The sequence below is a fragment of the Oryctolagus cuniculus genome, chromosome 16 (genome assembly GCF_051225735.1).
Source record: "Oryctolagus cuniculus isolate XC-2025 breed Fujian yellow rabbit chromosome 16, ASM5122573v1, whole genome shotgun sequence".
Lineage (NCBI taxonomy): Eukaryota > Metazoa > Chordata > Mammalia > Lagomorpha > Leporidae > Oryctolagus > Oryctolagus cuniculus.
The window spans coordinates 47,546,947-47,574,812 of NC_142882.1; the positions used below are offsets into that span (position 1 = coordinate 47,546,947).

The window sequence follows — 27,866 nt, forward strand, 5'->3', positions numbered from 1 at the left end:
AAAGGAGAGTGAATGTGGAAACAGTTCATTGCTCTGTGGACATCTATCCCAAAATCTCCAGATGGTCAGAGCTTGAACATTCACAGTCTTCTGCATATGGAAAAAAAGAATTGAATCCTGGGCCTATCAAGGGAAGGGAATCAAAAAGAACCAACTATAAGAAAAAAGGATTCATAGAAGAAAAGAAAATAGTGCTGACTGAAACAGCATCCATCTCAGCTATCCTTACCAATAGAGGAAATTTCAACAACAAAGAAGAGGAAGACAGTGAAGAATGAGACGGAGGAAAGAAAGAAAAAAGGAAAAGACTACACTTATTCTTCATGCAAATTTATAAAACAAGTCCTGCAATCTAAGAAATTAAAATGTTATACCAGATAGTAGTGTCCCATCCATCCATTGTTGTAAACAAAAGTCACAGTTGACATGAGCTTCATGATATCACACTCAACATTAATATCACATTCAACCCAGATGTTTTCAGTGGGTTTGGGGTGTTGCAATGAAGTATCATAGATTGGTCACTTGTAAACAGTAGAAATTAATTTCTCACATTTCTGCAGGCTGCAATTCTGAGATTAGGGTGCCAGCACAGGCCAGTCTTCATGAGGACTTTTTACTGAATTGCATGCAGTTGACTTCTTGAGTCCTTACATCATGAGGGTCAGAGGGTTAGAGAACTCTCTGAGCTCAGCCTTTTTTTTTTTTTTTTTTTTTTTTTTTTTGACAGGCTGCGGCCGGCGCACCGCGCCTATCCGAAGGCAGGAGCCAGGTGCTTCTCCTGGTCTCCCATGGGGTGCAGGGCCCAAGTACTTGGGCCATCCTCCACTGCACTCCCTGGCCACAGTAGAGAGCTGGCCTGGAAGAGGGGCAACCGGGACAAAATCCAGTGCCCCGACTGGGACTAGAACCTGGTGTGCCGGCGCCGCAAGGCGGAGGATTAGCCTACTGAGCCGCGGCGCCGGCCTGAGCTCAGCTTTAAAAGGGCACCTTTCCCATTCATAAGGATTCCACATAATTACCTAAAGGTCCACTTCCTTAAAGGTTAAGATTCCAACAAATGAAATTTGGAGGCACACAAACATTCAAGCTCTTATACCAAGCTTCAAACATATGTCACATGTAAAGTTACAATGAATATGAGGTCCAAATACAAAAACAAAATAATGATAATAAATAAAAGCAGATTATTGGGGTCGGCACTGTGACTTAGAAGGTAAAGTGACTGCCTGCAGCACTAGCGTTCCGTATGGGTGCCAGTTCGAGTCCTGGCTGCTCCATTTCTGATCCAGCCCTCTGCTATGGTCTGAGAAAGCAGTAAAAAATAACCCAAGTGCTTGGACCCCTGCACCTGCTTGGGAGATCTGGAAGAAACTCCCAGCTCCTGGCTTCAGATCAGCTCAGCTCTGGCCATTGTTACCATCTGGGGAGTGAACCAGCAGATGGAAGACTTCTCTCTCTTCCTCTGCTTCTGCTTCTTTATAACTCTGTCTTTCAAGGAGATAAATAAATCTTTTTCAAAAGCAGAAAATTAAGGAACCATGAAGATTAATCAGCTGAAACAGAAAATAACAAACTAATCTAAAAATTTCAGTGTCTGATACAAGCCTATAAAATAAGGAAGGAAAACATGAGCAAGGAGTAAGAAACTATAAAAAATGTCTTGGAAGTTATGAAATGTAATCAAATAGAGATTCTAGAATTAAACAATACAAGAACTGAAGAGAAAATTCTGTAAAGGTGTTAAAGAACATATTATAGACATATGAGGAGAGAAAGTCTGGGAGATAAATTTGAATAAAATTATATGTGATGGAGGACAGAAAGATATATGGAAAGTATGAAAGGGGAACTTAAAGACAGTGGTGAGTTATAATGCCTACACACATCTAATTAGAGTTAAATCAAAAGAAGAATTCCTAGGAAAATACAACCCAGGAAGACATAGTTGTAGTGTAGTCATAAAAGCTCTAAAAATTCAATCAATAGATTAAACTTTTTCTCAAAGATAACACAAACCAAAATGTTTTTTAAATATTTGTTATTTATTTATTTATTTGAAAGTCAGAGTTACGCAGAGAGAAAAGGAGAGGAGGAGAGAGAGAGAGAGAGAGAGGTCTTCCATCTGCTGGTTTACTCCCTAGTTGGCCACAACGGCTGGAGCTGCACTGATTTGAAGCCAGGAGCTTCTTCTGGGTCTCCCACGTGGGTACAGGGCCCAAGGACTTGGGCCATCTTCTACTGCTTTCCTAGGCTATACCAGAGAGCTGGATTGGAAGTGGAGTAGCCAGAGCTTGAACCAGTGCCCATATGGGATGCCAACACTGCAGGCAGCAGCTTTACCCACTACAGCACAGTGCCGGCCCTCATGGTTTTATAGGAATTTTTTTCCGTTATTATGGGGTCAGATAATGAAAAAATGGGTCCCAAACATATCAAAATTCAACATGGTTAATTCAAGGATAAAAATGACAGATTAACCCCATCCATGAACAAATGTGAAAAAAAATCCTAAACAAAGCATTAAGAAAACAAATTCAGGTCTGTATTAAGATAATATATTACAATCAGGCTTGTTTTACTCCATAAATGCAATGATGAGTTAATATTTTTAATATTAACTAATGCAACCCCCAAGATGCCTAAATTATACTTAAAACCTATCAGTGCAGAAAATAATTGTATTACATTTTACCTCCATTCATAATAAAAACTCTAATTCAAACTAGAATTAGCTCCCTTCTTCTACAAAATGAAAACATAATAAGACAACATTATTCACACACCTACTTGGCAAATCACACTGAATGTTGGCAAGAATGTGACTCTGCTGGAATTCTTATAATTTTGAGAGTGAGGACTGGTAAAAGCCCTTTGGAAATAATCTGATATTATTCCAGTCTTGCATATGTGAACCAAAAGGCCCATCCAACAACATTCATGGCAACATTGCTTATAAGAACAAAAACCTGGAGTTTTGTAATAACAAAAATGCCAAATATCAGTCAATAGAAGATGGGAAATAAATTCTATAGACATAAAATGGCCTGCTAGACAGCAAGAAACTAGTTACTTGCCTCAACAGATGAACAGACCAAGTATCAAAGATTTAAAACCATTTTGATAAAGTTGTAAAAAAACTAGCTAGACAATGGAAAGCAATAAAATTATAAACATAAATTCAGAATTTTGATTTCCACGTGACGGAAAATACAATCAGGGAGAGGCACACAAAGGGCTTCAAAAGTGTTGCTAATATTATGTTCTTTAAGTTGTACAGTGAATGAATAGGTGTTTGTCATTGTCATTTTGCCTTATCAGATCTATGGGTTCTATTTATACTTTTTGCATTTATCAAATATTTCATAATAAAAAATCTATAGAATCTAACATGATAGTAGTTAGATGAAATAAAATTAAGGCAGATAATAGAGACAGGAAGCATATGGCGAACAAATGGGATGGTCTACCCTATTAACACTGACTGAATGACATTCAAGTTTTTCAGATACATACAGAATATGTTATGAAAGGTGGTTCTGTGTACCGGTAAGGAGCCAACTGACTGGCACAGGTCTTGGTTGTGGTATTTCCTAGCTGTGGGATCTTGGGCTTTGACTCTATCATTAGTAAAATAGAGATAGTAATAGGACCTAACCCATGAAAGTTATGATGAGTGTTACCTGAGTTAGCATATAGAAGTTCAGAGAAACCACTTGTGTAGAGTAAACGCTCCATCAGTGTTACAGCCTGGTGGTACTTTTTACTTGGTTTAATAATTTGAAACGTTTTCTTTGTATTATGGTAGGCTTTGGTCATTTGACGAAACAATTGATGACACTGGCTGATGGACGTGTAGTGTTGGCTCTAGAAGGTGGACATGATCTCACAGCCATCTGTGACGCATCAGAAGCCTGTGTAAACGCCCTTCTAGGAAATGAGGTAAGAATCCAAAAGAGCAAGGGTGAAGGGTCAGGGGTGCATGCATGCATATTGTTAATTATTTTATGTGATAGACTCCGAAAGTGCAATGTTGCTTTAACCATAAGAAAGCAGGTGGTCCTTAAGTTTAGATGTTCTCTCACGTCATCTGCTACAACGTTTTCCCAGGTGTAGAGGCTTCATGAGGTTATTCACAGTACTCAAAAATGAATAAAGGTAACCATTAAAAGACTCATGTTGTTTCTGCTGACCCAACCAAGGAGCACTGAAATATTTAATAAGAAATAAAACTAAAAATAATTGTCTCTTGAGATTTCCTGTAGGATTATGTTAGCTCGGGGTGGGGGGGGGGAAGAAGTTTTTTGAGAACATTTTTGTCATCACTTAAAAATATCTATGCTAAGTAGTAGATATTATTTTCATTTTACATATAGCAGTAATGAGTCTTAAAAAGGTAGATAAATCATGCAAAGTCATGCAACCAGAATGTATCAGATCGATGAGTTCAACTTAAATCAAAATGGTCAAAGATCACTCTTTTCATTTTTATATCACACAATTAAATATTAGCATATTTTTCTGACCACTCTCAGACTTGAGATCAAATTGCTCTGCAGTTCAGTTCCAGGCCATTGCAAACTTTGGGACCAATTCATTGTAGTTCAGCAGTATTTAATGTTTGTATGTGTTCATTAATGTTATCAATTCACTTATTTTTCAGTGAATACATGGCTGTATATGACTATCACATATTTTGCCATTCTTTTGCAAACTGAAAATATGGCTTAGGTTATTAAATAAACAGGTACAATATCTTTTTAAAAATTTGCCATTTCTACCATTTTTAACAGATGTCTTGTCTATAGTATTTAAGAGAAAAAAATGCCTTTTCTTCTGCACATTGACCATACTCTGTTACCATTGTTTTACAAACCCAAAATGCTTCAATATGATTATTTTACCACATTATTAATGTTAAGGGATTGGGAGAGAAAACTTGAGCATTGCTCAAGTCTTTTACTCTGCCGTGTGATTTTGAACAACACAACAAACCAAAGGATGCAACGAACTAGTGATTTGTATCAACCACTGACTGTTGTTTCAGATCAATCATGATTTAAGATTGCTGTGATTTTCTAAAATGCCAGAATCTTTCTGAGATTCCTGTGGGCTGGAGGGTGAAACTAAATGTTCTCTGTGTATGGCAATATAGGGGTGCAAAGAACAAATATTATTTCTATTTTTTCAGTTAATGTGGGGCTACATTGCTTGTCTACAAGATGAGACTTTTTGCATGGCCACCTATATTCTCAAATAATTTTTTTGATTTTATAAATTTTACTAATTTTTTTTTTTTAATTTGAAAGGGGACAGAGGGAGAGAGGTCTTTCATCCGCTGATTTACTCCCGTAACAACCAGGGCTGGAAACAGTCCACAGCCAGGAGCCCAGTACTCAGGCTGGATCTCGCATGTGGATGGCAGTAACCCAAGCACTTGATTCATCACCTGCTGGCTCCTAGGATGACCATTTACAGGAAGCTAGAATCAGAAGTAGAGGCAGGACTTCAACCCAAGCATCCATGTATGGGATGTGGGTGTTCCCAAAAGGTCTTAACCACAGCACCTAACTCCTACTCTATCTTACTTGATTTTAAACATAGAAACATTTCTGCAAGGCAGACTGGTTTTAATATTTGCACTATAAAGGCTTGCACCAGATGTGTAGAAAGTCACAGTGGATTATGGATTGCAGCTCCAGGCTGATTGACCTGTCTAGAAAAAAATGCTACCCATCTGCAAAAACCAGTGGCCTTTTGATTCTGTGGGAGGAAATGACAGATTTCAGTGGCTGTTCATAAGCGATCCTGTGTCTCTGCTCTTGTCACCTATGCACGGGACAGAATTCTGTTCTTCCAACAGAGCATTTCTAGTGAGGATGGAGTCATATATCCTGTGATCACTTTCTTTAAGAAGTAGTCCTGTTTCAGAAAAGATAGAGTTGTTTAAAGTTACATTTTTTTTTCACAATGTATCTAACATTTACTAAAAAAGGCAAAATGAGTGTGTTGTGTATCTTCCTGCCCCTGGTTGCCATCTTGACTGGGAGATCTGTAATTATCATCATACAGGTGCTTTTCTTAGAGTTTTCATAGAGAAACTACTGACATGAGAAGGATGTCATGTGATTTAGAGTTTGAGATCTGCACTTCTTTCCCACATGTTTAGAAAGACGGGACCTGAGATGGAGGAGGAGATAGAAGTATAGTTGGCCACTGTTGTTGTTGTTTTTATTATTCATTTGAGAGGGAGAGAGATCTTCCGTACGTTGATTCACTCCCCAGATGCTCAGAGTAGCCTGTGCTGGGAAGAGGACAAAGCTGGCAGCTGGGAACTCAGATCAGATGTCCCAGATGGGTGACAGGAACCCAGTGACTTGAGCCATCACTGCTGATTCCCAACATGCATAATAATTGGAAGCTGGAGTCAGGAGCAGGAGGTGGGTTTTGAACCTAGATACTCTGATATGGATGTAGGCACCTTAATCTCTGGGCCAAAAACCTGCCCCATCATTGGCCTAACTTAAATCTTCCCATATTGGTGTAGTGATTGCTAACATTTCCAATAAGTAATAATTGAAATGATCATTTTGACTATATTAACTACTAATTTGACTTTGACTATCTGAATCCCTTACAGTAATCTTGACTTACTTATTATAATACCCTAAATACCATCTTGTCGTTTTTTGCTGACAATCTTCAATAGCATAAACACAATCTAAAATTTACTCATTGTACATTCAAGGAAGGGAAGTTTGAATGATCTGTGTCTTTCTCTATTTTTTTCCAGCAAGTTTTCTTGGGGACTCAAACAAGAATAAATATTTTTCACTTCAAGAACATAATAAATGGATTTAGTGTGCTGAACAGTGAAAAGTAAATTTTGTTGTATCAGGTATATCAGTACACAGGAAAACAAAGCTAAGGGAGAGAACAATTTCTATAGTGAAAAATGTAAGAAACACATGAGTGTATTGTACATTATAATTCATTTGGAAAAAGGAAATGAAAAGGTAATACTTGAAGCAAGTCAAGAAACAAAGAGTTCTTCTCACTTTCATTGACAATATAATTTATAATCCAAGGCCTGGTTTTCTGTATTTTTTCCAGGTCAAAGGTCATTATGTCTACATTGAAGTTTAAAATTTCATTCCTTTTGAAAAAATAATACAGGAGGCATATTGCATGTGCCTCACCATTAAAAAAGTGCATGTGTGCACTTTTCACAGTAGTTTTATGTGGTAAACTCTAAGTAAGAAAATCAAAAAGGACGTCTTTCAGTTACCAATTATTGCGATTTCAAGTCCTAGTTTCCCTCCTAACTCTCTTTTCAAGTGATTAATAGAGCAATTATAACTTATTATCTGGGATTTCACTTTTACAAATAACAAAATGCTGTAAAGCTTGAGCTTAAAACACTGGCAGAACCGACTTTGGCTTCTCAACACTGAACATGCAATTGAACTCAAATTAGAAAGGTCAAAAAGGCCTCTGTGAGGGACTCTGCACTTTGTCAGATATATTTATTCATGTGCAGAGGATTAGGATTCATAAACATTTTGCCAGTTTTTTAAATGCTATTTCGTTTCCATGTTGTTCTTGGCCAGGCCATGTCAATACGGCAAAATGCTGCTTCTTATGGCTTATTATCAGTAAAATAATATGCATTACATAACCCAAAGGAATTGTAAAGTCAGCAGGAACATTGGCTCTGCATCTCAGTGCAGACACATCAAGGGTACCAAAAAGCTTGATTCTTAAAAAAAAAAAAAAAAAAAAAAAGATTAAGTTATCTGAGTATTGTACCGCAAACAGGCATTTTCTTCTTTTTACATACTTTTATCATGAATGTGATCTACTTAGCAAAACATCCCTTAACTATTCTTTTAGAAATGTGTACAAGATCAGTCAAAACAATATACTATTGGATTAAAACTAATTTGAGCATGGTACAGGAAATTCCTAGAGGCAACTGATTTTGAAGACATACCAGAAGTCCATTTTTAAAATTTATCTTGGCAAAGTTTACAACTAGATTTATCAGTTCAATCAGTGTCTGATGAATATTTTTGAACTTCTTCAATGAAGCACTTCGACATACCAACTTGGAGTTCGAAAGAAATTGAAGTGGCTGTCTAAATGAGAAGAGCCATGAGGTTGCTTGGAAAAGGCAGCAGATCTTATGTGAACAGCCACATGTTTGCAGAACCGGTAATGGACACACCGGTGGGGTGCCCAGGAATCTGAGTTTTGGTCCTAGGTACTGGAGCCTGTTGCCAAACAGCTTCACAGTTGCTCTAAGACCAAATTTGCCTACTGTTATGCAAAACCAATTAGTGGCACCCTAGGTTGCCTCCTCAGAAAGAAATTCTCCCAAGAGGTGAGAAGAGCTTTAAGCAGTTGCCATTGCTGTGGAATCTGAATGAAAACACTGAAAACCTTCCAGTGAACCAAGGCAAGGAGAGCACATGTAGCAGTAGAAGCCTTAGTATAGAGTTGAGAACATGGCCATTAAAAGACCACCTGTCAAAACAGAATAAACAGGGAAATAGTAATTACCCTGATTTGATCAGTATGCATTGTGTGCATTTATTGAATTATCGCTCTGTACCCCCTAAAGATGTACAACTATTGTTAAGCAAAAAAGTGTTTAAAAATCTTCAAAGCATTGGAAATGTTAATTGACTTGATGTCCTCATCCGCTTGTACTTCATAAATATGCAGCATTAAATTAATAATAAACAGAATAATGACAGTATTAAGCTTGTTGGAGAAAAACAAGTTGTCCCAGGACTTGAAAACTGTTTAATTGTTGCTACATCCTCAAGTATCCAAAAAGTCAACACTTATACCTGATTGGAGTATGTAGCATGTTTTCTACTGATCTCCTTCACTCTCTTTACAGTTTGGCTTTTGATTTCTTTTTCCTTTCTTTCCTTTCCTTCTCTTTCCTTTTCCCCCCGCCTCTCTCTCTTTCCTTCTCTCTGCCTCCCCCTTTGCTTTTCAATAGCTGCTGTCTCCTGTTGAGAATACTCACTGCTTTCATTTGACTTGGATTTCACAAACAGTGGCCAGCCTTGCTGATTGTGTTTGTGGATAATCTTTTTAAGATGACTTTTTGCTCCAAAGCTGTGGAAAAACTCTCTTGAATTGACTCTAGTAAGTGTTGACAACCACCCCTGAGGTGAACCCTTGAGATGGTGTTGTCCCAGATGCTCCTCAGGGGTTTGTTTGCATTGGATTTGGAATAGGAAAGTTGTTTTGCCATCTTTTTCATTCTCTAGATTATGTATGCTGAGGTTTAGTCCATTGGGAAATGGGCGTGAATCTGGGAAAGCTTACAAGCTCCTAAGTAGTTGCAATTCATGAAGAGAAGAAGGGAGAACTGAATATTGGGAAAATGCATGCTATGCCAGAATAATGTTTTTCCAGAGTCTTCTTTAAGCCTTGCCACATTGAAAGAGAATGTGTGGACAATCTAAAGAGAGTAAAAGTATTTTCACAAAATATTTTTTGAGATGTATTCAGGTGTAGATAGGGCGTAGCATGTTTCATTTCTTATATTCAACAAATCTTAGGAAAAACATAGCCCCAAAGTGATTGCGGATGTTTAAAATTTGTTTCAGTAAATGCCACATGATGTGGAAGTTATCCAGACAATTCAAAACTCCATTATGCAGATATTCTGTATAGTTTGTCTTTAGGTTTTTCAGAGGGATTACAGGGAATGTGGGGTGGGAATCTGAACAATTCGTAGGTTATGGTTATCAATAAAAGAAACATTCTCCTTCCATGGAAAAGCAAACATGTTATGACATTTGTTTATCTGTCCATCCCTTAAATAGCCTTTTATTTGGGCATGCTTTTGTGCCCCAAAGTTCTAATACAGTAAAATAAAAGGAATAAAATCAAAGTGCTTTGGGAATATATTATAGGACTGCACTTGGTGGAAGTCAGGAGCCAAGAATTCAATCCAGGTCTCCCACATGGGTGGCAGGAAGCTGGAACTGCTGCTTCCCAGGGTCTACCTTAGCAGGAAGCTGGAATCAGAGTCGGAACTTGAGATAGAACCCAGGTGCTCCCATATGAGATGTGGGCATCTTAACTGGCATCCTCATTCCTATGTCATTCACCTGTCAAAGGATGGTTTGTTTTTAACTACTGGGATGGAGGAAAAATTTAATAAGGGAAGTCATTTGACTTAAGTCTTTAGAAAATGAAACTGATCAACTAAATTCTAATAAAGATTTATTACATATTAGAAAATCATCAAGACATTAAGTCTTGGAATTATAGATGGATATGTTTGGGTTTGTCTGTTTTGTAATTGGTAGAAAAGAAGTTATGTTGGGCAGGATAAATGTAGATAATAAGGCTAGATCAGTGAAAAGGAATATCACAAGGAGTTAGAATATCTGTGGAAAAATATGGGCACTTCAGACAAATGGCTTCATGATTTGGAGGTAAAAAATAACCACAACATCACCAAAAAAAGAACAAAACCAGATAATACATGATTTTGTGAGACAGTGGAAGCTCATACAAGAAAGAACGTATTGAGGAAATATTACTAGAAACCACTTCCCCCAGATAATCAATAAACAAAATTACAATCTATCGAGGATGCTGGGACTGGCTCTTAATGGCTTGTGAAAGTCAGTGCATGTCCCTGTTTGAATCTGAGTTTAGTGACATCACAATGGGAGCTCTAAAGGGACCAGACTACACTGGGAGGATTAGCACCGTGGAAATCAGTAGAACCTAAAACCTAAAATTAGAGATTTTTTTTTTTTGACAGTTAGCTCTTAAATACTTACCAGAGTATCACTGCTACATGATGTGGGGGAAAAAAAATCTTCTTAGCAGGAGACTCAACATTTGAAAAAAAGAATACTTTAAAATATCTTTGTTTAAAAATAAGGGAAAGACTTAAAAACCTGAAATTAGCATATGAAAGGAAGAGAAAGTAAGAGCAAAGGAGGGGCAGAGTATCATGAACCAAGGCAAATGAAACTTGAGGACTTACCAGGTATAACTGTCAAATTTAGACTTATTTGTAAAGCAGGAGCAAGTCAACACTTTCTGTGTAAGATAGTTGGTGTCCAAACTAAGGATAATATATTGGTAAGCTTTACAGAAAACATTGAGCAAACTTCCATTCAATGTTATTGAAACTTTAGTTTGACCTGCATGTGTGATCTAAACTTTTTTCTCAGTATATTGTACTAGGGTTCCTCAGAAAGTTAGTGAAAAATGGAATTAAAAGATAAGTTTATTTTGGTGAAAAAAAATTTCTTGAAATCCATGAATAGTTTTTTCATAATTTGTACTCTCCATGACACTTCAAGGACTTCTTGTATATCTGAAATTTTATTCATTAATCAAACCTAGATTGATAGTCTGAATCATGTACCAATTTTGCATTCAGGGCAGGAGCTGTGATTCAATGGCCTAAGCCACTGGTTGGGACACCTTGTCCCATATCTGACTGCCCAGTTGGGGTCCAGACTACTCTGTGATTCTGATCCAGTTTCTTACTAATGCCCACCCTGGGAGGCAGCAGATGCGGCTCAAGCTCTCACCCATGTGAGAGACCCAGATGGAGTTCCTGATTCCTGGCTTCAGCGTAGCCCAGCCCCAGCTGTTGGGAGCATTTGAGGAGTAAACCAGCAGATGGATGATCTCTCTGTTTCTCTCTCTCTCTCTCTCTCTCATTCTACCTTTAGGATAAATAAATAAATCTTAAAAATGAAAAAAATTACATCCATTATCCTCCTCCTACTCATGCTTGATTTAATATTTATTTCCAGTTGAAGCAGACATTTTAGTGCAGCCCTTTAAAACAAAACTTTAAACTTTCTATTTTCTGATTTTATTTATTTTTACTCAGCTAATTTTTACCATGGGTATTTAAATATTTCATGGTGTACAAACTCTTCAAGGTTGATTATCTTGAAAACAGTGAGATATTATTTGGAATTCATAGGGCTCAAAGTCTTCCTACTTTAATTAATTGGCTGATATATTGTGTAACCTACATTTCTTCAAGCCATGGTTGTTTTTGATAAAATTCAATTAATAAAACAGTAAGCACAGTAATAATGCTGGTCCCTCTATCTCATTCAAGGAGTTCCTTCAGTGTCTCATGTGAGTTGATTGACTATGACAGGTCATTCTTTTCTTTTTTTTTTTTTTTTTTATTTTTTGACAGGCAGAGTGGACAGTGAGAGAGAGAGAGACAGAGAGAAAGGTCTTGCTTTGCCGTTGGTTCACCCTCCAATGGCCGCCGCGGCCGGTGCACCGCGTTGATCCGATGGCAGGAGCCAGGTGCTCCTCCCATGGGGTGCAGGGCCCAAGTAGCTGGGCCATCCTCCACTGCACTCCCTGGCCACAGCAGAGAGCTGGCCTGGAAGAGGGGCAACCGGGACAGAATCCGGCACCCCGACCGGGACTAGAACCCGGTGTGCCGGCGCCGCAAGGCGGAGGATTAGCCTAGTGAGCCACGGTGCCGGCTGACAGGTCATTCTTCCTCTTGGTCCTCTTGTTACCTTTGTAAACTTCGTAGGCTTATATAACTCCTGCTCATCAGAGCAGTGACGTCACCCTTCTTCATCCACAAGTAGGCAGGATGCAGGCAGATCCAACCTGAATTATCTCCATAGTCTGTCCCTGTAGTGACTTGATTGTAGATGAATACACTCTGTTTTCATTGCTTTGCTCTAGTTTTGGGCAGGGATCTTCATGACTTCAAACAAATAAAAGAGGCTATTTTGAGAATGACTCATGAGTCACAATATGGATAAAATTATAACCAGATTTTCTTATGCAATCAAATTAAACATATACAACTAATTGCAGACATCTCTAAGATAATTATTTAAATGAGAGTTGAATTTTAACCACCAATCCCTCCTCACCAGGGAATTGATAATAGTTCATCTGCATGGAGGCTCTCTCAGATCTTTATCACCATCTCCTCCCCTTGTCTACTTGGTCTTGCTCATCATAGTCTTCCAAAGCTCCACATCATCTTTGATCCCAACAGCTGAGCCCTTCCTGCATTTTGTGTGAATTGGTTTGCATGTTGCAGGGGAACCATCAGCTCCCTTTGAAGTGAATTATCAGTCTGTATGGAAGAATATGTATGTTGCTCTTGTTTCAAACACAACAGTCTCATTTTAGTTCTCAATAGGGTGGAAAGAACATGGACTGAAGATCCAGACCTTGTTTCCTGTTCTCTTATGTCAGACAGCTTGTTGTATTTTTATTTTTATCGTTTTGAAAATTTCTATCTTCTTATCCTTTGAGACTGAAGGTGATTGCTTAAGTAGCTGTGTCCCTGCCGTCCCCATGGGAGATCCAGGTTAGAGTCCAGGCTCTTGGCTTTGTTCCAGAGGACTGAAGATCTGTTTCTCTGTCCTCACATTTCAAGTAAAAGTAAAAGCAAAAATAGTGGTTTTTTAAAGTTTTTTGGGTACATGGAATTAAAAGGTTAGTTCAAGAAATTTGAAATCCATGCATGTGAGAAAGTCTTCCAGAAGCTTACACACAATGTATCTTATGAAAAGATGGCATAGATTTCATAACTTTCTGCACTGAACAGAAATAAACATCATTTTGTGCCCCTCAGAAAAGAACTTTTGAAATTTTATTTACTTTAAAATGTAATACATAAAAATGTATAAAATATGAATGAGTAACTCAATGAAACGTCAGAAAGAGATCACAGCCATCATCCAGGTCAAGAGAAATACTAATCTTTATACCTGAAACCCCTTCTTTTTCCCTTTTCAATCCCTTTTGGTTTCCTTAAAGTAACCAGTTTTCTGATTTCTAACACTAGAATTGCCAGTTTTTAAACTTTACATACATGAAATTATACCATATATATTCCTTTGAATCTAGCATCTTTTGCTAAGTATTGGTTATGAGATCCCTCTTGTTTTCTCAGCTAGCCATAGTTTATTCATTTTCATTCTTACATAATACTTCATTCTGTGAAAATAATTTTTTTGGAAAATACTACACTTTATGTAGATATTCTACTTTTGATGGACATGGGAAAATATTCCAGTTTGGGATCTTTTATGTACAGTACTGTGATGGGCTTATATACACATTTCTTGGCACATTTGTTCCCACATTTCTGATGGGTATGTGTCTTCAAGTTATATGCATGGGTTTAACATCTGTCAATAACAACAACCCTTTGCATAATGATTGCTGAAGTTTAGTTTACTCCCAGCAACATGTGACTGTTTCCATGGTCTCATAGCCTTTCCATGCTAAGTAATGTCAGACTTAACATTTCAGCCATTCTCTTGGATGTGTAATGGTATATCATCATGGGTTTTATTCGTGAGAATATTTACAAGGTAAATAAGTTCAATGGATCATGTGTGTATACCATTTTTGAAGTACCCATTCGTTCTTTAGTTCACTTTTAGACTTTTTCCTTGCTGATTTGAAGAGTTCAGTATAGGAACTATTGTTGGTTTAAGATACTGAACTGACTTTTCTTTTCAGTATCTTAATGGTAACTTTTGATAAATAAAAATAACACTTTAATGCAGTACAACATTTTCCTTTGTTGTTACTTCTGATTGTTTCCCAATTCCCAATGGCATAAAGAGATCCTCTGAAATCTTTTCTCCACCTTTTCTAAAACTTTTACCTTTGACTTCAACATTTAGAGGCACAGTTTACTCAGAGTAAGATTTGTGTAGGACATGAGATAAGGGTAAAATTTGTTTGGTTGTCAATGTGGAGAGACAGTTTATCCAGTACCACTTATTGAAAGGTCATTCACTCCTGGCCGGCGCTTCAGCTCACTAGGCTAATCCTCCGCCTTGCGGTGCCGGCACACCAGGTTCTAGTCCCAGTCGGGGCGCCGGATTCTGTCCCGATTGCTCCTCTTCCAGTCCAGCTCTTTGCTGTGGCCCGGGAGTGTAGTGGAGGATGGCCCAAGTGCTTGGGCCCTGCACCCCATGGGAGACCAGGAGAAACACCTGGCTCCTGGCTTCGGATCAGCGCGGTGTGCCGGCCCCAGCGCGCCGGCCGTGGCGGCCATTGGAGGGTGAACCAACGGCAAAGGAAGACCTTTCTCTCTGTCTCTCTCTCTCACTGTCCACTCTGCCTCTCTCTCTCACTGTCCACTCTGCCTGTCAAAAAAAAAAAAAATGTCATCCATTCCCTATGGATCAACAGTGTTAACTTTGTTGTATAGATCTTGACACTGTATTTCATCCCATAGGTCCTTTTGTCTGTTCTTGTGACATTATTGAGCTGCCTTGAGTACTGTACTCATAAAAAGTCTTAATTTCTGGTAGAACAAACCTTCTAGTTTAGTTTTATTCTTTTTTTTTTTTACTTTTATTTAATGAATATAAATTTCCAAAGTACGATTTATGGATTACAATGGCTTCCCCCACATACCGTCCCTCCCACCCACTACCCTCCCCTTTCCCACTCCCTCTCCCCTTCCATTCACATCAAGATTCATTTTCGATTATCTTAATATACAGAAGATCAGCTTAGTATACATTAAGTAAGGATTTCAACAGTTTGCTCTCACACAGAAACATAAAGTGAAAAATAATAGATGATTTTTTTTAAATGATGATGAAATCAGATCAGACCTATTGTCATGTTTAATCCCAGGGAGAGTCAAGTTGGGAGTTGATAATTTCTTTTTTTTTTTTTTTTTTTTTTTTTTTACAGAGATTTAATGCTATAACGAGTACTTACTTTTATTCTTAAGGGCAGACCTGGCTACTTTTGGTCCCTCTGTATTTGCATATAAGATTTTAGAATCAGCTTGGAATATACTTATAAAGAAAGTATGATGGTCAAAAATGAAAATAATAACTATCTGACCCAACTGAAGTAAAGCTTGTGTCATTATAGTAATATCAGATAAAGTTGACATTAAGGCAGAAAAGAGGAAATATGAGATAAAGAGGAATATGTCAACATAATAAAATAGTCTATTCACTGAGAAGAAAAAACATTCACAATTCATGTATTAATACAACTTCAACCCATGTCAAGCAACAATCAGAAAATCCAAATGGAAAAATAAGCAAAGCCATGACAGTAACAGATTTTAACACACAATTCTCTGCAACTGATATAACAGGAAAATATTGATGGATGAATGGATAAGAACAATGTGTTACAGATGCGATATGGAATACTGTTCAGCTATGAAAAAGGCTGAAACCCTATCATTCATTACAACATGTGTAATCCTGGAGAATTAACTGTGCACAGATATCACCCATATGTGGAATCGTGAAAGTTGATCTTGCTCTTTTTGTTGCCTGACTGCTGCCATCCCTAGTCCCACACAGGCTTCTGGGGTGGGCTGTCCCAGTCGGCTCTGCCCTACAGCCGTAGCGTCCCCACCAGGCTGAAGCTGATGCCTGAGGACCTGAAGGAACAGATTTACAGACTGGACAGAAAGGGCCTGACCCCCTCACCCATTGGTGTGATCCTGAGAGACTTCTGAAATGAGCAATGAAATTGGTAGAGCTCTAGCAAAACTGGTCAATAAGCAAAGGTGTGAAAAAGGATTTTACCACTTACTTTAATAGCGTTAAAAGGATTAGATGAGAATATTAAAAACTGTGTGTCAGGATTTTGAAAACGTCTTAAAATGAAAAGATTTTTTTACAAAGCTGAATAAGGAAGACAGAAAATTTGAGTGGATCTACAATCATGAACAAAATTGGGTATGGTTTTTTGAGAGACAGAGACAGAAAGAGGGACAGAGAGAAAGACAGACAGACAGAGACCCACAAAGAGAGCTCCTGTCTGCTGATTTGCTCCTCAGTCCTCATTGTGACAAGAATGGGGGCTGGGCCAGGCTGAAGCCACAGACAGGAGCTGGACCCAGGTCTCCATCACAGATGGCAGGAAACAAATTACTTGAGCAGTCACTGCTGGACCCCAGGGTCTATGTTGGCAGGAGGCTGGAGTCCAGCTCCGGAGGTAGGTTTTGATCTTGGGTAACTCCAGGAAGAGAGGTAAGCATTCTAACCTGAGTCTTAAATCAGTAGACTAAATATCGCCAGAGAATTTAATCTCTAATACTAAATTTAAACACTAGACCAGTGTAGCTTCACCTATGAATTATACCAAGAATTTAAGGAAGAAAATACAATCTCTGTTTAATAACAAAGACAAAGAGAGGAGGGAAGAACATTTCACAACTGATCTTTTGAGACCTTTATGATATTCCTACCAAAATTTCCAAAGAACCTTATAAGAAAGAAATACTATGGGAAATATTGTTCATAAACATAGTAAGTGAAACCCTAAATAAGTTATTAAATATCTTAAGTGCCCATAACAAAATTGATTTATCTCACACAAATGTAGCATTAACTTTCCAAAATGTCATTGTTATTTGCCACATTAAGAGAATAAAGAAATGAGACATAACTATTTAAATTGGTATCTTAAAAAGGGCCTAATGAACACCTGATCATAATGAACACATTTTGGCAAACAAGGAATAAAAGGAAAAATTAACTTCATGAAGTTTATCTACAGTATATTCTATAGTATACATCAGATTTGAAGGTGAATTATGGAAACTCTGTTGAAATAAAAATAAGACAACTATACTTATCAATTCAAGATCTCACTGTGGATTCTGGACAGTGCAGTAGGATAAGAAAAAGAAATGAAAAGTATCTAGATTAGAGAGGAACAAATCTCTCATTAATCACAACTGATATATGATTATGTGGAAAATAAATATTAAAATATTAAATATTAACATATTAAATAAATAATAAAATAAATATATAATTATATATGTGGAAATAAATATTAAAATATTAAAAATAAATGTTAAAAATATTTTCATTTCAGGGCCAGTGTCATGGCATAGTGGATAAAGCTGCCACCTGCAATGCTGGCATCCCATATGGGCATTTGTTCATGTCCCAGCTGCTCTATTTCTGATCCAGCCCCCTGCTAATGGCCTGAGAAGCAGCAAAATATGGCCCAAGTATTTGGGTCCCTGCACTTGCATGGGAGACCAGGAGAAAGCTTCTGGTTCTTGGCTTCAAATCAGCACAGCTTTGGCCGTTGTGGCCATCTGGGGGGTGAACCAGTGGATAGAAGACTTCTCTCTTTCTCTCTCTGCCTCTGCCTCTCTGTAACTCTGCCTTTTAATTAATTAAATAAATAAATAAATCTTTAGAATTAAGAGAAACAAGGTAAAGAGTATGTGATTTACAGAATTCTGTGCTATCTTTGAGACTCTGTAGAGCTAGAATTCACTTAATAATGCTTTTAAAATACAATGAGGTGTGGCTCCTGGCTTCGGATTGGCACAGTGCACCAATTTCTAGAAATTTTTGCATGCCACTTGGGGGGTGAACCAACGGAAAAAGGAAGACCTTTCTCTCTGTCTCACTCTTTCTCACTGTCTAACTCTGCCTGTCAAAAAAATACAATTAGGTGTTATATATATTATAAATGTATAATATATATAAAAGTATAAAAAGAAGAATAAGCCAAATGTCCAGCATAAATATGTTAAAAATAGATTTCATGCATTATGTTGTAAAATATTTTTGGAGAGGTTATAGATATACAAGTAAATTTCCGTATGTATAATGAATGCAGATTAGAAGACCAGATATTGTAAAGGTCTCAGTTCTCCTCATATTGGACAAAAGATTAATTTAAACTCCTTTCAAAATCTCATTCCACTTTATCTTCATGCCATTGCATTGTCATCGTGTTCTGTTTGAGAGTGGGTTTTGTTTTACTCATTGGCATTGCTGATCTGCCTTTGCTTGTCCTGGTTCCTTGTTTCTTTTCCATTTACTGGCATTTCTGACTTGTGGAAAGATCTGTCTACATGCCAGGCAACTTGTCAGTGTGTATTAAGAAAGAAGTGCCGGGAAGCGTCTCAGAAGCCTTTGAGGTGGAAGCAGTTTGCTCTATCAGAGATTTTGAAGAGCAGGCAGTGTTTGTGTTGGTTCTTGAATGATCAGTGAGGTCCCTCCCACTCAAAGAAGGGTGGAGAAAATCGAAGTCAGAGGGAAGAGTTTACATAAGGCTATAGATGGAGAGAAATACTTGCATGTTAGGGAAACATGGACACTTACATAAAAGCTAACAAGAGTATTTAGTAGATTCTGTACATGCTCTATTATCATGTTCCAGCTGTTCTTGCAAGAGCTCTGTTTAGTTTCTTTTGTGTTCTGTTCTGAATCATGAAAATAATAGCTGATTTTCGTGTCTCATGAATACAGAGTGAGTTTTTAAAACACTCTTAATCAAGAGTTCCTTCAAGGATATTCCTTGACTCTTTGCCTTGATGGATCTCAGCCAACTAAACTGATTTTTGGTGATTCAAATGGTCTGATTCTAAAGAACCTGGAAATCACTCCTTCACAAGATGATAGGACCATACTTTTTTTAGTGTTTTAAAATAACAATAGTACTTACAAACCACATGTTACGTTCAACTTTACCAACATCTGAATTGTGTCAATAACAGTATCATAACTTTCTGTAAAAAATGTAAAACAATTAATTTCCCTGTCACCAAGCCCAAACATTTGTATAAAGTGTTTCTGTAAGCAATGGTAGTGATTAAGCTTTAGATAGAACAAAACTGGATGCAAGTTTCATGTGTCTAGAGATTCTGTTAAAATTACCTAACATATCTTATAACTCCATGATAATTATTACTTAATGGAATTGCTCAACAAAGATGCAATGAAGGATATGTAGTATTATTTATATCTGCATCTGCCTTATCTTTCTAGAAATTTTTGCATGCAGAAGTTCTCTGGTTTGCATAAATTATTTCCTCGTTTATCTTTTAATAATTTTTACTAATGCTGTTAACCTAATAGTCAATGCTTTTGCTCCATCTTATTGGCCAAACTAAGCATAAAAGAGTTTGCCGCATATTCTTATTTTTTGCTCCAAGTGTATAAAAAGTGCCTATTTATTTAATATTATTTCATTGTTCAGTTATTAGATTATAAATAATGACCAATACTCATAAATACTTATCAAATGGATGCTTCAGTCAAATGGTTTTAGCGCTTATAATGGTGAGTGATTAAATCAACAAACTCTCTTAAAAGACACTTCTCAATTCTGTGGTCCCTCCACACAAGATCTTAACTTTATGAAAACAGACTCTCCATGCTGCCTGCCTTCTTGCCAGCCGAGAGAGTACTACCCACTGCCTTCTCTGGAGAACTACCAAAGGAAAAATAGAGGACCTATACTGAGAAGTTTCTGAATTCATCTCGGTGTGTATACACTCAAAATCAAACAAATTGGGGCAATTTACTGAAGGCTAAATCCTCTAAATGACACTCACCTAAAACACTCAGGGAAATGGTTTGGGAAGCTTAAATGATCAACTTAATTGCCTTAATTCTCTGGGTTGCTTTTAGAAGCAGACAGAACTCTTTCATATCTGAATGAAGATTCCAAATTGGGGGTTTAAGGGTGTTTGTGTTTTTGCTCTCAACACACTGAATCATGTTGATCTTCCATATAACTCAGGTCCTAAGAACAGCCCAGACACCTCCATGTGTGAGGGTTCCAGAAGGGAAGCGTCTACATTCATGATCTGCCTGTAGCTTTGTTTCCAGTAGCTGCACCTTTCAATTTGTCAGCATTTTCGCCCTGACATCACAGGGGAAGTTTGTGAAGTATTAAGTATACTGACATAAACTTGTGCTTTTGTTCTCCAAGTTCGCACATCTTGTGATGTTTCAAAACTTTTTATTAGTAAAAGCTGTCTGATTTCTATTGAAAATTATTTTTTCTAAGCTCTGAAAAGGAAATGAAAGGCAACACCATGGAGAAAAGTGGCTCACTCAACCCTAATTCTTGACTACAGATTTTCCTAGTAACCTTCATTTTATGATTCAGTAGTTCCTCTGAGTTAAGAGGGTGTTACTAGGATAACATATTCTTGAAGATATGATCTGAAATACAAGATTAAAAAAAAATGATCTTAACAAATTTTAAGAGTTTAGGATTTCAGGAATGCTCACTGACACCCAGTGGCTCTAGTGCTGCCTTTTTTTTTTTTTTCTCCTCTCACCCAACTGCATTGCAAATAAACCTTTTGATGTTTTAAAGGTTTTTCTTTGGCAGCTAAGAAAAACACTCTGGAAAGTTATATTTAGTGAATTTGCCCATGTATAAATATCCCAGAGCTAGTCTGTTATCCTATGGCATCTGGAAGAAAGGTGCTATTGTTTTAGATTCCATGATTGAAGTACAGAATAATCAACTCAGAGAGAGCCTGGGGGGAAGATTCACTCACATATGCCGTGGAAACGCATAATCCCTGGGTATTTTTTTCTCAGTCTTTCCTACAAATGAAGAGACATAGCTAAGTCCAAACTTTGTTACGTCTAGTGACAAGGGTTCCTGTTCATGCCACATCCCAAGGATACTCAAAAAGTTCATGGGAAAAAAATGGAATTAAAATTTGAGTGTTAGTATAAAAAAATTTGGAATGTATGCACAGTTTTTTCACAACACACATTTGCAGTGAATGTTTTGAAGAGCCCTCAAATGCATGGATTTCCGAATGTTTTGCATCAAAATGAGCTTATCTTCATGTTTTATTTTCTGCAAACCTTTGAAGAGTCCTCCTGTAACCTGTGCCAGTTTTCATTTGAGACTTTTACCTTCTTTTTTTTTTTTTAGGACAATGGCTTTTGATTGATGCTTTTTGTTTTTCCTATTACTTTTCTTGCTTTCTGGGTTACAATAACGGAGAGACTCTGCTTGCAAGACTCAGGCGATGCATTTTCAGCAGTAAAATGCCAAGTTCATCTCCAAGTCCTTCCCAGGGACGCATCGTCAGACTAGTTCTGACAAATACGGGTCATAAATTCTTTAAAGCTCCTCTTCATTCCAGGCAAAGCAACGTTTGCTGGGTTTCTCCATGAAAAATTGGTGTAATTCCAGAAGACTGTGATAGATGTGCAAGAAAGGAATTTCTCCTTTGCGTTCACACAGGCTATATCCTAGTTATAAATAAAGCCGAAGTCAAATGAATCAGTTATTTTACCTTTGGTTTCACTTGAACATTTTCTCCACTACTTGATTCAGTGGCAATTGAGTAAGAGCAGTTTTCTCTTGGCTTTTCACTGCGGAGCGTTTGAATGAGTGTGTGTATGGTGCTTACATGTAAAAACACTGCAGAAGTATGCGTGAGAGATTGCCTACTTTCTGTACAGGGCAGCATCCTTAGGGTTCATTTGCAGAATGCAGCTGCATAGACAGACAAGATGGAATTTGGTTTGTGATGACCCTACAAAAATCACACAAATAACTCAGATGTTTAATGAATAATACACACAGGCACGCACCTGCTTCAGGGACTTCATAGATTAATCTTGTGACCAATAGAAAAGCCCCTTGGAATGTAATGACCTGGATGCAAAACAGAAAATAAAGCTGGCTACAGTTTTAGAACCGATATCAGCAAAATATTAACCAGTTCTTGGAGCAAGCTTTTCCCGAGGGTTAGGTTGGTTCCATTTGCTTTGAATCTGCAAGACTCACTGTGGAGTCATAATCTTCTGCTCATGTTCTTATCTTTTATTCCTGCAGCTGGAGCCACTTTCTGAAGATGTGCTTCACCAAACTCCGAATGTCAATGCTGTTATTTCTTTGCAGAAGATCATTGAAATTCAAAGTATGTCGTTCAAGTTTTTTTTTTTTTTTAATTCTTGTCTGGTAAAATGAGTTAAAATTTTATTGAGACTTAGAGCACAAAGAATCAAGCTCAGAGTTAGGATAATTTGCACATATGTTCTTACCTAAGTGTCTTATTGCATTATTCTTAATATGGCTATCTTATCTTCAGTGTTGACATACTCAGAGAGTCTAGATTTACTATCTGTGTTTCTCATATTTTGCAAGCACTTGGATTTTTGTTTACAATACTAAGCATTTATCCAGAATGATGAAACAAATATAGAGATTATGGCTGTGTAGTCCAGTCACACCTAACGGCGAGTTATTTCCTAAATGATGTTGGTATTCAGGAATCAGTTACTAGTTTTAGGTTTTCTAAGAAAGGAAAATCTAACTCCCAAAGCAGGGTAAATCAGAGATTCAATATTTTTAAAAATTTGATTTATTTCCTTTTATTTATTTGAAGAGTGTGTGTGTGTGTGTGTGTGTGTATGTGTGTGTGTGTGGAGAGAGAGAGAGAAAGAGAGAGAGAGAGATATGCAGGGCTGGACAAGGCTGAAGGCAGGAGGCAAGAACTCTATCTATGTCTCTCATGTGAGTGGCAGGGACACGGTTCCTTGAGCCATCACCTGCCTCCTCCCAGGGTGTGCACTACCAGGGAGCTGTATCAGAAGCACAGTAGCCGGGCACTCTGATATGAAATGCAGGCATTCTGAGCAGTGGTTTAATTGCTGCACTATAATGTCTGCCCCAATTCAGGCACTGTTTTTTATTATCCATTTCCCTTCACACACACACACACACACACACACACACACATATACATTCAGAGAGAGAGAGAGAAATCAAGCACATATTAACATGATGGTTAACGTGAAGAGAAAAACCAAATGGCGGGTGCCGTGGCACAGTAGGTTAATCCTCTGCCTTTGGGGTCAGCATCCCATATGGGCGGACACTGGTTCGAGTCCCGACTGCTCCACTTCCAATCCAGCTCTCTGCTATGACCTGGGAAAGCAGTAGAAGATGGCCCAAGTGCTTGAGCCTCTGCACCCGTGCAGGAGACCTGGAAGAATTTCCTGGCTCCTGGCTTCGGATCGGCACAGCTCCAGCCGTTGTGGCCATTTGGGGAGTGAACCAATGGAAGGAAGACCTTTCTCTCTGCCTCCCCCTCTCACTGTCTATAATTCTACCTCTCAAATAAATAAATAAAATCTTTGAAAAAATAATAAAAAAGACAAGATTAAGTGTTAAAATTTTGCTCCTGTCCTATAGAAGCATTCATAGTTACTACTGAGAAAACCCCCTTCCAGCCATCTCTAAGTCACTTTGTTTGATCAGTAGTCATTTGGAGGTATGGGTGTGACTGGAGTTACAAGTAGATGCAAAATATTTTTTCAAAATCCATGCATAGTTTTTTTCATAATACACATTTTCAACAAACTTTTGAAGACCCCCATACATACCCAATAAATGTTTATATTTTTTAAAAAAATTATTGATTTATTTGAAAAGCAGAGTTATAGAGAGAGGAAGAGAAAGAAAGACAGAGAGAGAAACAGAGATCTTCCATCTGCTGGTTCACTCTCCAAATAGCTGCAATGGCCGGAGTTGGGCTGATCTGAACTCAGGAGCCAGGAGCGTCCTCTGAGTCTTCTACGTCGGTGCAGGGAACCACACACTTTGGCCCATCCGCTACTGCTTTGCCAGGTGCATTAGCAGGGAGCTGGAATGGAAGTGGAGCAGCTGGAATTTGAACTGGTGCCCATATGGGATGACGGTTGCCTATTAGGACACAACACAGGTTCCCCCCCGCCATAAATATTTAAATGCTGGATCAAAGTCTCTGAGGTACATCTAAGGTGAGGGAGCTGACACAGAGACAAGAAAGGGAAGGATAGAGTTGATTTCAAAAAGTGCAGTAAAAAATACTGTCCTCATCTTGACTTATTTTCCACTATGCGTAGATTAACAGTGTCAATATATTGCATGTGGGCAAGAATCTTGAAATGATCCTTGACAGAATTATGTTCCTATTCACCCCATCCCACACGCTGTTCCCTTTCAGATCACTGATATATAACAATATCTCATTCATACATAATATCATCTTTTATTCTGAGCATCTTTTGCTGTTTTAGATGTAGAGTATTAAGAAGTGTTGTTCCTAAGTATTTTTAGCACAGCATGTTAACAAACACTTTTTGAGTATTTACCCATTACATGTTGATCTTTCCAGAAGTTTATAGCCCAATAAACAGGAGACAACAAAGTGATATGAAAATAGGGATCACTGAGATCATGAGAAAGGAAGATCCTACCTTTGGTCCCTTTCAGCTGGGGACAAAAGGTTCTGGAGAATGAAGACGCTTTTGGAAAGTTGTTTTGACAATGATAGAGCCTGAGTTTGATCCTATGGTCTGAACAGGATTTCAAGAAGCTGAAGAAAGTGTGAAAGTGCTTTGGAAGGAAGAACTAGAAACCAAGAACTCTACTGTCACACAAGTACCAGTGTGACAAATGTGAAAGTTGTAATGTGTGTCCTTTTCTAGAAATTCTAAATTTGCCTTTTGTATTGAATTTAATTTTCTAGTACTGACTTTCTGCTGTATCCATAGTGTTTGCCTTTAACCAGTGATAGTTTCAGGTGACATGGGGCATCTCCTCTCACCAAGCAAACTTGCTTGACTCTTGAAAAGGACTCACTCTACTATCAAAACTTGCTACATGGGAATCATGCCACTGAGGTTTGGGAAATCCCATCTTCTGCTCCAAACTGTATTTCACACCATCCAGTGCTGACCACTGTTGCTCAGATTATGCTTCCTTTGATGTAAGCTTTGATTCTTCATGGTCTTAAAGACTTAGTCAGCTCCCACCTACTGAGATCTAAGTATCCTCAACTTCCAGGTTCCCATATACCTGGGATATATATACCATATATCCTCCCTGTTGTTAAGTCTTCCTGTAGGGAATTCCAGACCTGAAAAAATATGATTCCTGTCTTCCTGCTAATTATCAAATGATTAAGCAATGAGGACTAGCAGAAATCAAATAAAGAAGAGCTCCTCCTTCTGAATCAAGGCTATATAATGTAGTGGGCACTGCTGCTGGTCTACCCTGCATCCATGCCCTCCTTCCATCTACTCTGAAAGAGTCTGGTCTTACTCATAAATCCTTGTCCCAGATACCACACAGCTCAGGGGAAGATGAACTTCAGATCCATCAGGCTGTTCTTAATCTGCAGATGTTGAGTCAGTCAACCTTTTAAACAGTGATTGGGTAAGAAATGGATACATGGTTCACTTCTGGCCAATAGGAAGCAGGGTTTGCTTCATGGGTTTCACCCAGTGTAATCACGTAGATCTAGATCCTGTACCTAAAAGGGCCTCATGCTTGATTTATTGCTCTTGCTTTAAATGTATAACTATGTTTCCAACAAGGAGCCTCCATTCTCATTGTGCACTGGTTCATTCAAATTATAGAGCCAGTCTTTATGAAAACCAAATTACTGGTGATACAAAAAAAAAAAAAAGAGAAAAATTACCAAGAAAGAATGAGACACGTATCACCTTTGAGAGGGACTGAGGTGGTAGAGAGAGAGGGAGAGACAAACACAAATTGGGAAAGTGGTCTGACGCCATTTGGGTGAGAATCAGTACTGAGAGGTAGTTCAGCGCTGCAGCCCCGAACACTCTTTCATCTCCATGTGGTTCTAAGTGTGTGCTTTGGGCTACTCTTCCAAACTATAAACACGAAAGAGAGGTGTGGAATATGCACAGAGCAAGGAAACAGGTGGACCTTTCAAGTCTCAAACATCATAATGGCTGGGGAAGTTAAAACCAGGGGCCTTTGGCTTTGCACACAGTGCTTGATTTCTTTACAAAGTATAAAAAGCATGCTTGCTTCTACCTTCCCCTGTTTTACACCTGACTCTTCCATTTCAAGTGCTCCTATCGTATTCTAGGCCCTTGAGCAGGATCCACACTCCCATTTAGTGAAGAAAGCAGTCAGACTGGCCGCATAATTTGAAGGTCCCAGGGGAAAATGAAAACGTGTGGCCCCCCCTCCCTTGTTAAAGTGTTATGAATAATTTTGAGACGCTGCCAGGAGAGCGCTGAGCCAAGCATGTGGCCCTTCTGTTCACAGTGTCTTCGGCCACTGCACGGGGTGCCTGTTTTGACGCTGGCCCTGAGGTTGTGTTTATCAGGAGTGCCTCCTCTTCACGTTTATCTCAGAGTCACGTAGGTGTCTCCTTTCCACCTGGGGGAGCATTCAGGCTTCAGTCCACCTCCTAGCCTGGGTTCTGAAGGCTTCTTTTGTGCTGCAGTTGGGACTACAGGATGGGAAAAATATGTCAGTGTTGGGAAGTGAGCCTTGCAGCATGTGGGAAACATTCAGGCATGTTCCTAGATAGTCTCGTCCCAAGGCACACGGCAAGGTGCTGACAGGCTTTCTGGGAGTTTGTCTTTGAGAACGGAGCCCCCCAGCTGAGGGTATGCAGGTGCGGGAGGCAGTGATGAGCATTGGCCCCTTGCCTGGCCACATGTATGCGAGTATTTTGTAGCAGGATCATCCCTGTTGTCCTGTCCTTGTTTGTGTTACTCGGTGCGCTGAGGAAGAAAGGCCTTCCAAGGCTGTACCCAGGCAGGCTTTCTCCTGGCAGGTGAAGACCCCACCTGACAGGTCAAGGACTGGCTCCATCTTAAGATGATGGATGACATATGAGGGTCAACTGTCTTGGGGATGACAAAAGGGTTGCCTGGTTTAAAAAAATAAGCTTTATGCTTTTCACAAAATAAATAAATAAATAAATAAATAAATAATTGCACCACCTTATGATTCAGAGAGCCCACTTCTGGGGATTTCTGTAAAAGAACTGAAGGCTGGGCTGGATCTCGACACTCCCACGTGCACCGTAACCCGATTACAATAGCCACAGCATGGGAGCTCCCTACATGTTCTTCAGTGCATGAATGGGTAGAGAAAATGTGGTCTGGATCCATGTGCAGTGGAGTACAGTTATTTTCCTTTAAGAGAAGAGACCTACAGTATGTGATGCTTTAGCATAATATCCTTTGATAGCACAGGTTGTTTGTGCCAGTGTTCTTGTTTGTTTGTTTGCTTTTGATTGGCATGTCGTTTGCACA

General features: G+C 38.5%; 1 protein-coding gene across 1 annotated transcript in view; it reads left to right on the forward strand.

Moving 5' to 3' along the window:
- LOC149121727 (histone deacetylase 9-like) overlaps nt 1-27,866 on the forward strand; it is a 205,481-nt gene that overhangs the window by 142,923 nt on the left and 34,692 nt on the right. The window contains exons 7-8 of the mRNA XM_089315339.1: nt 3,809-3,942; nt 22,630-22,714. Of these exons, the coding sequence (XP_089171465.1) occupies nt 3,809-3,942; nt 22,630-22,714 (219 nt within the window). The remainder of the gene's footprint in view (nt 1-3,808; nt 3,943-22,629; nt 22,715-27,866) is intronic.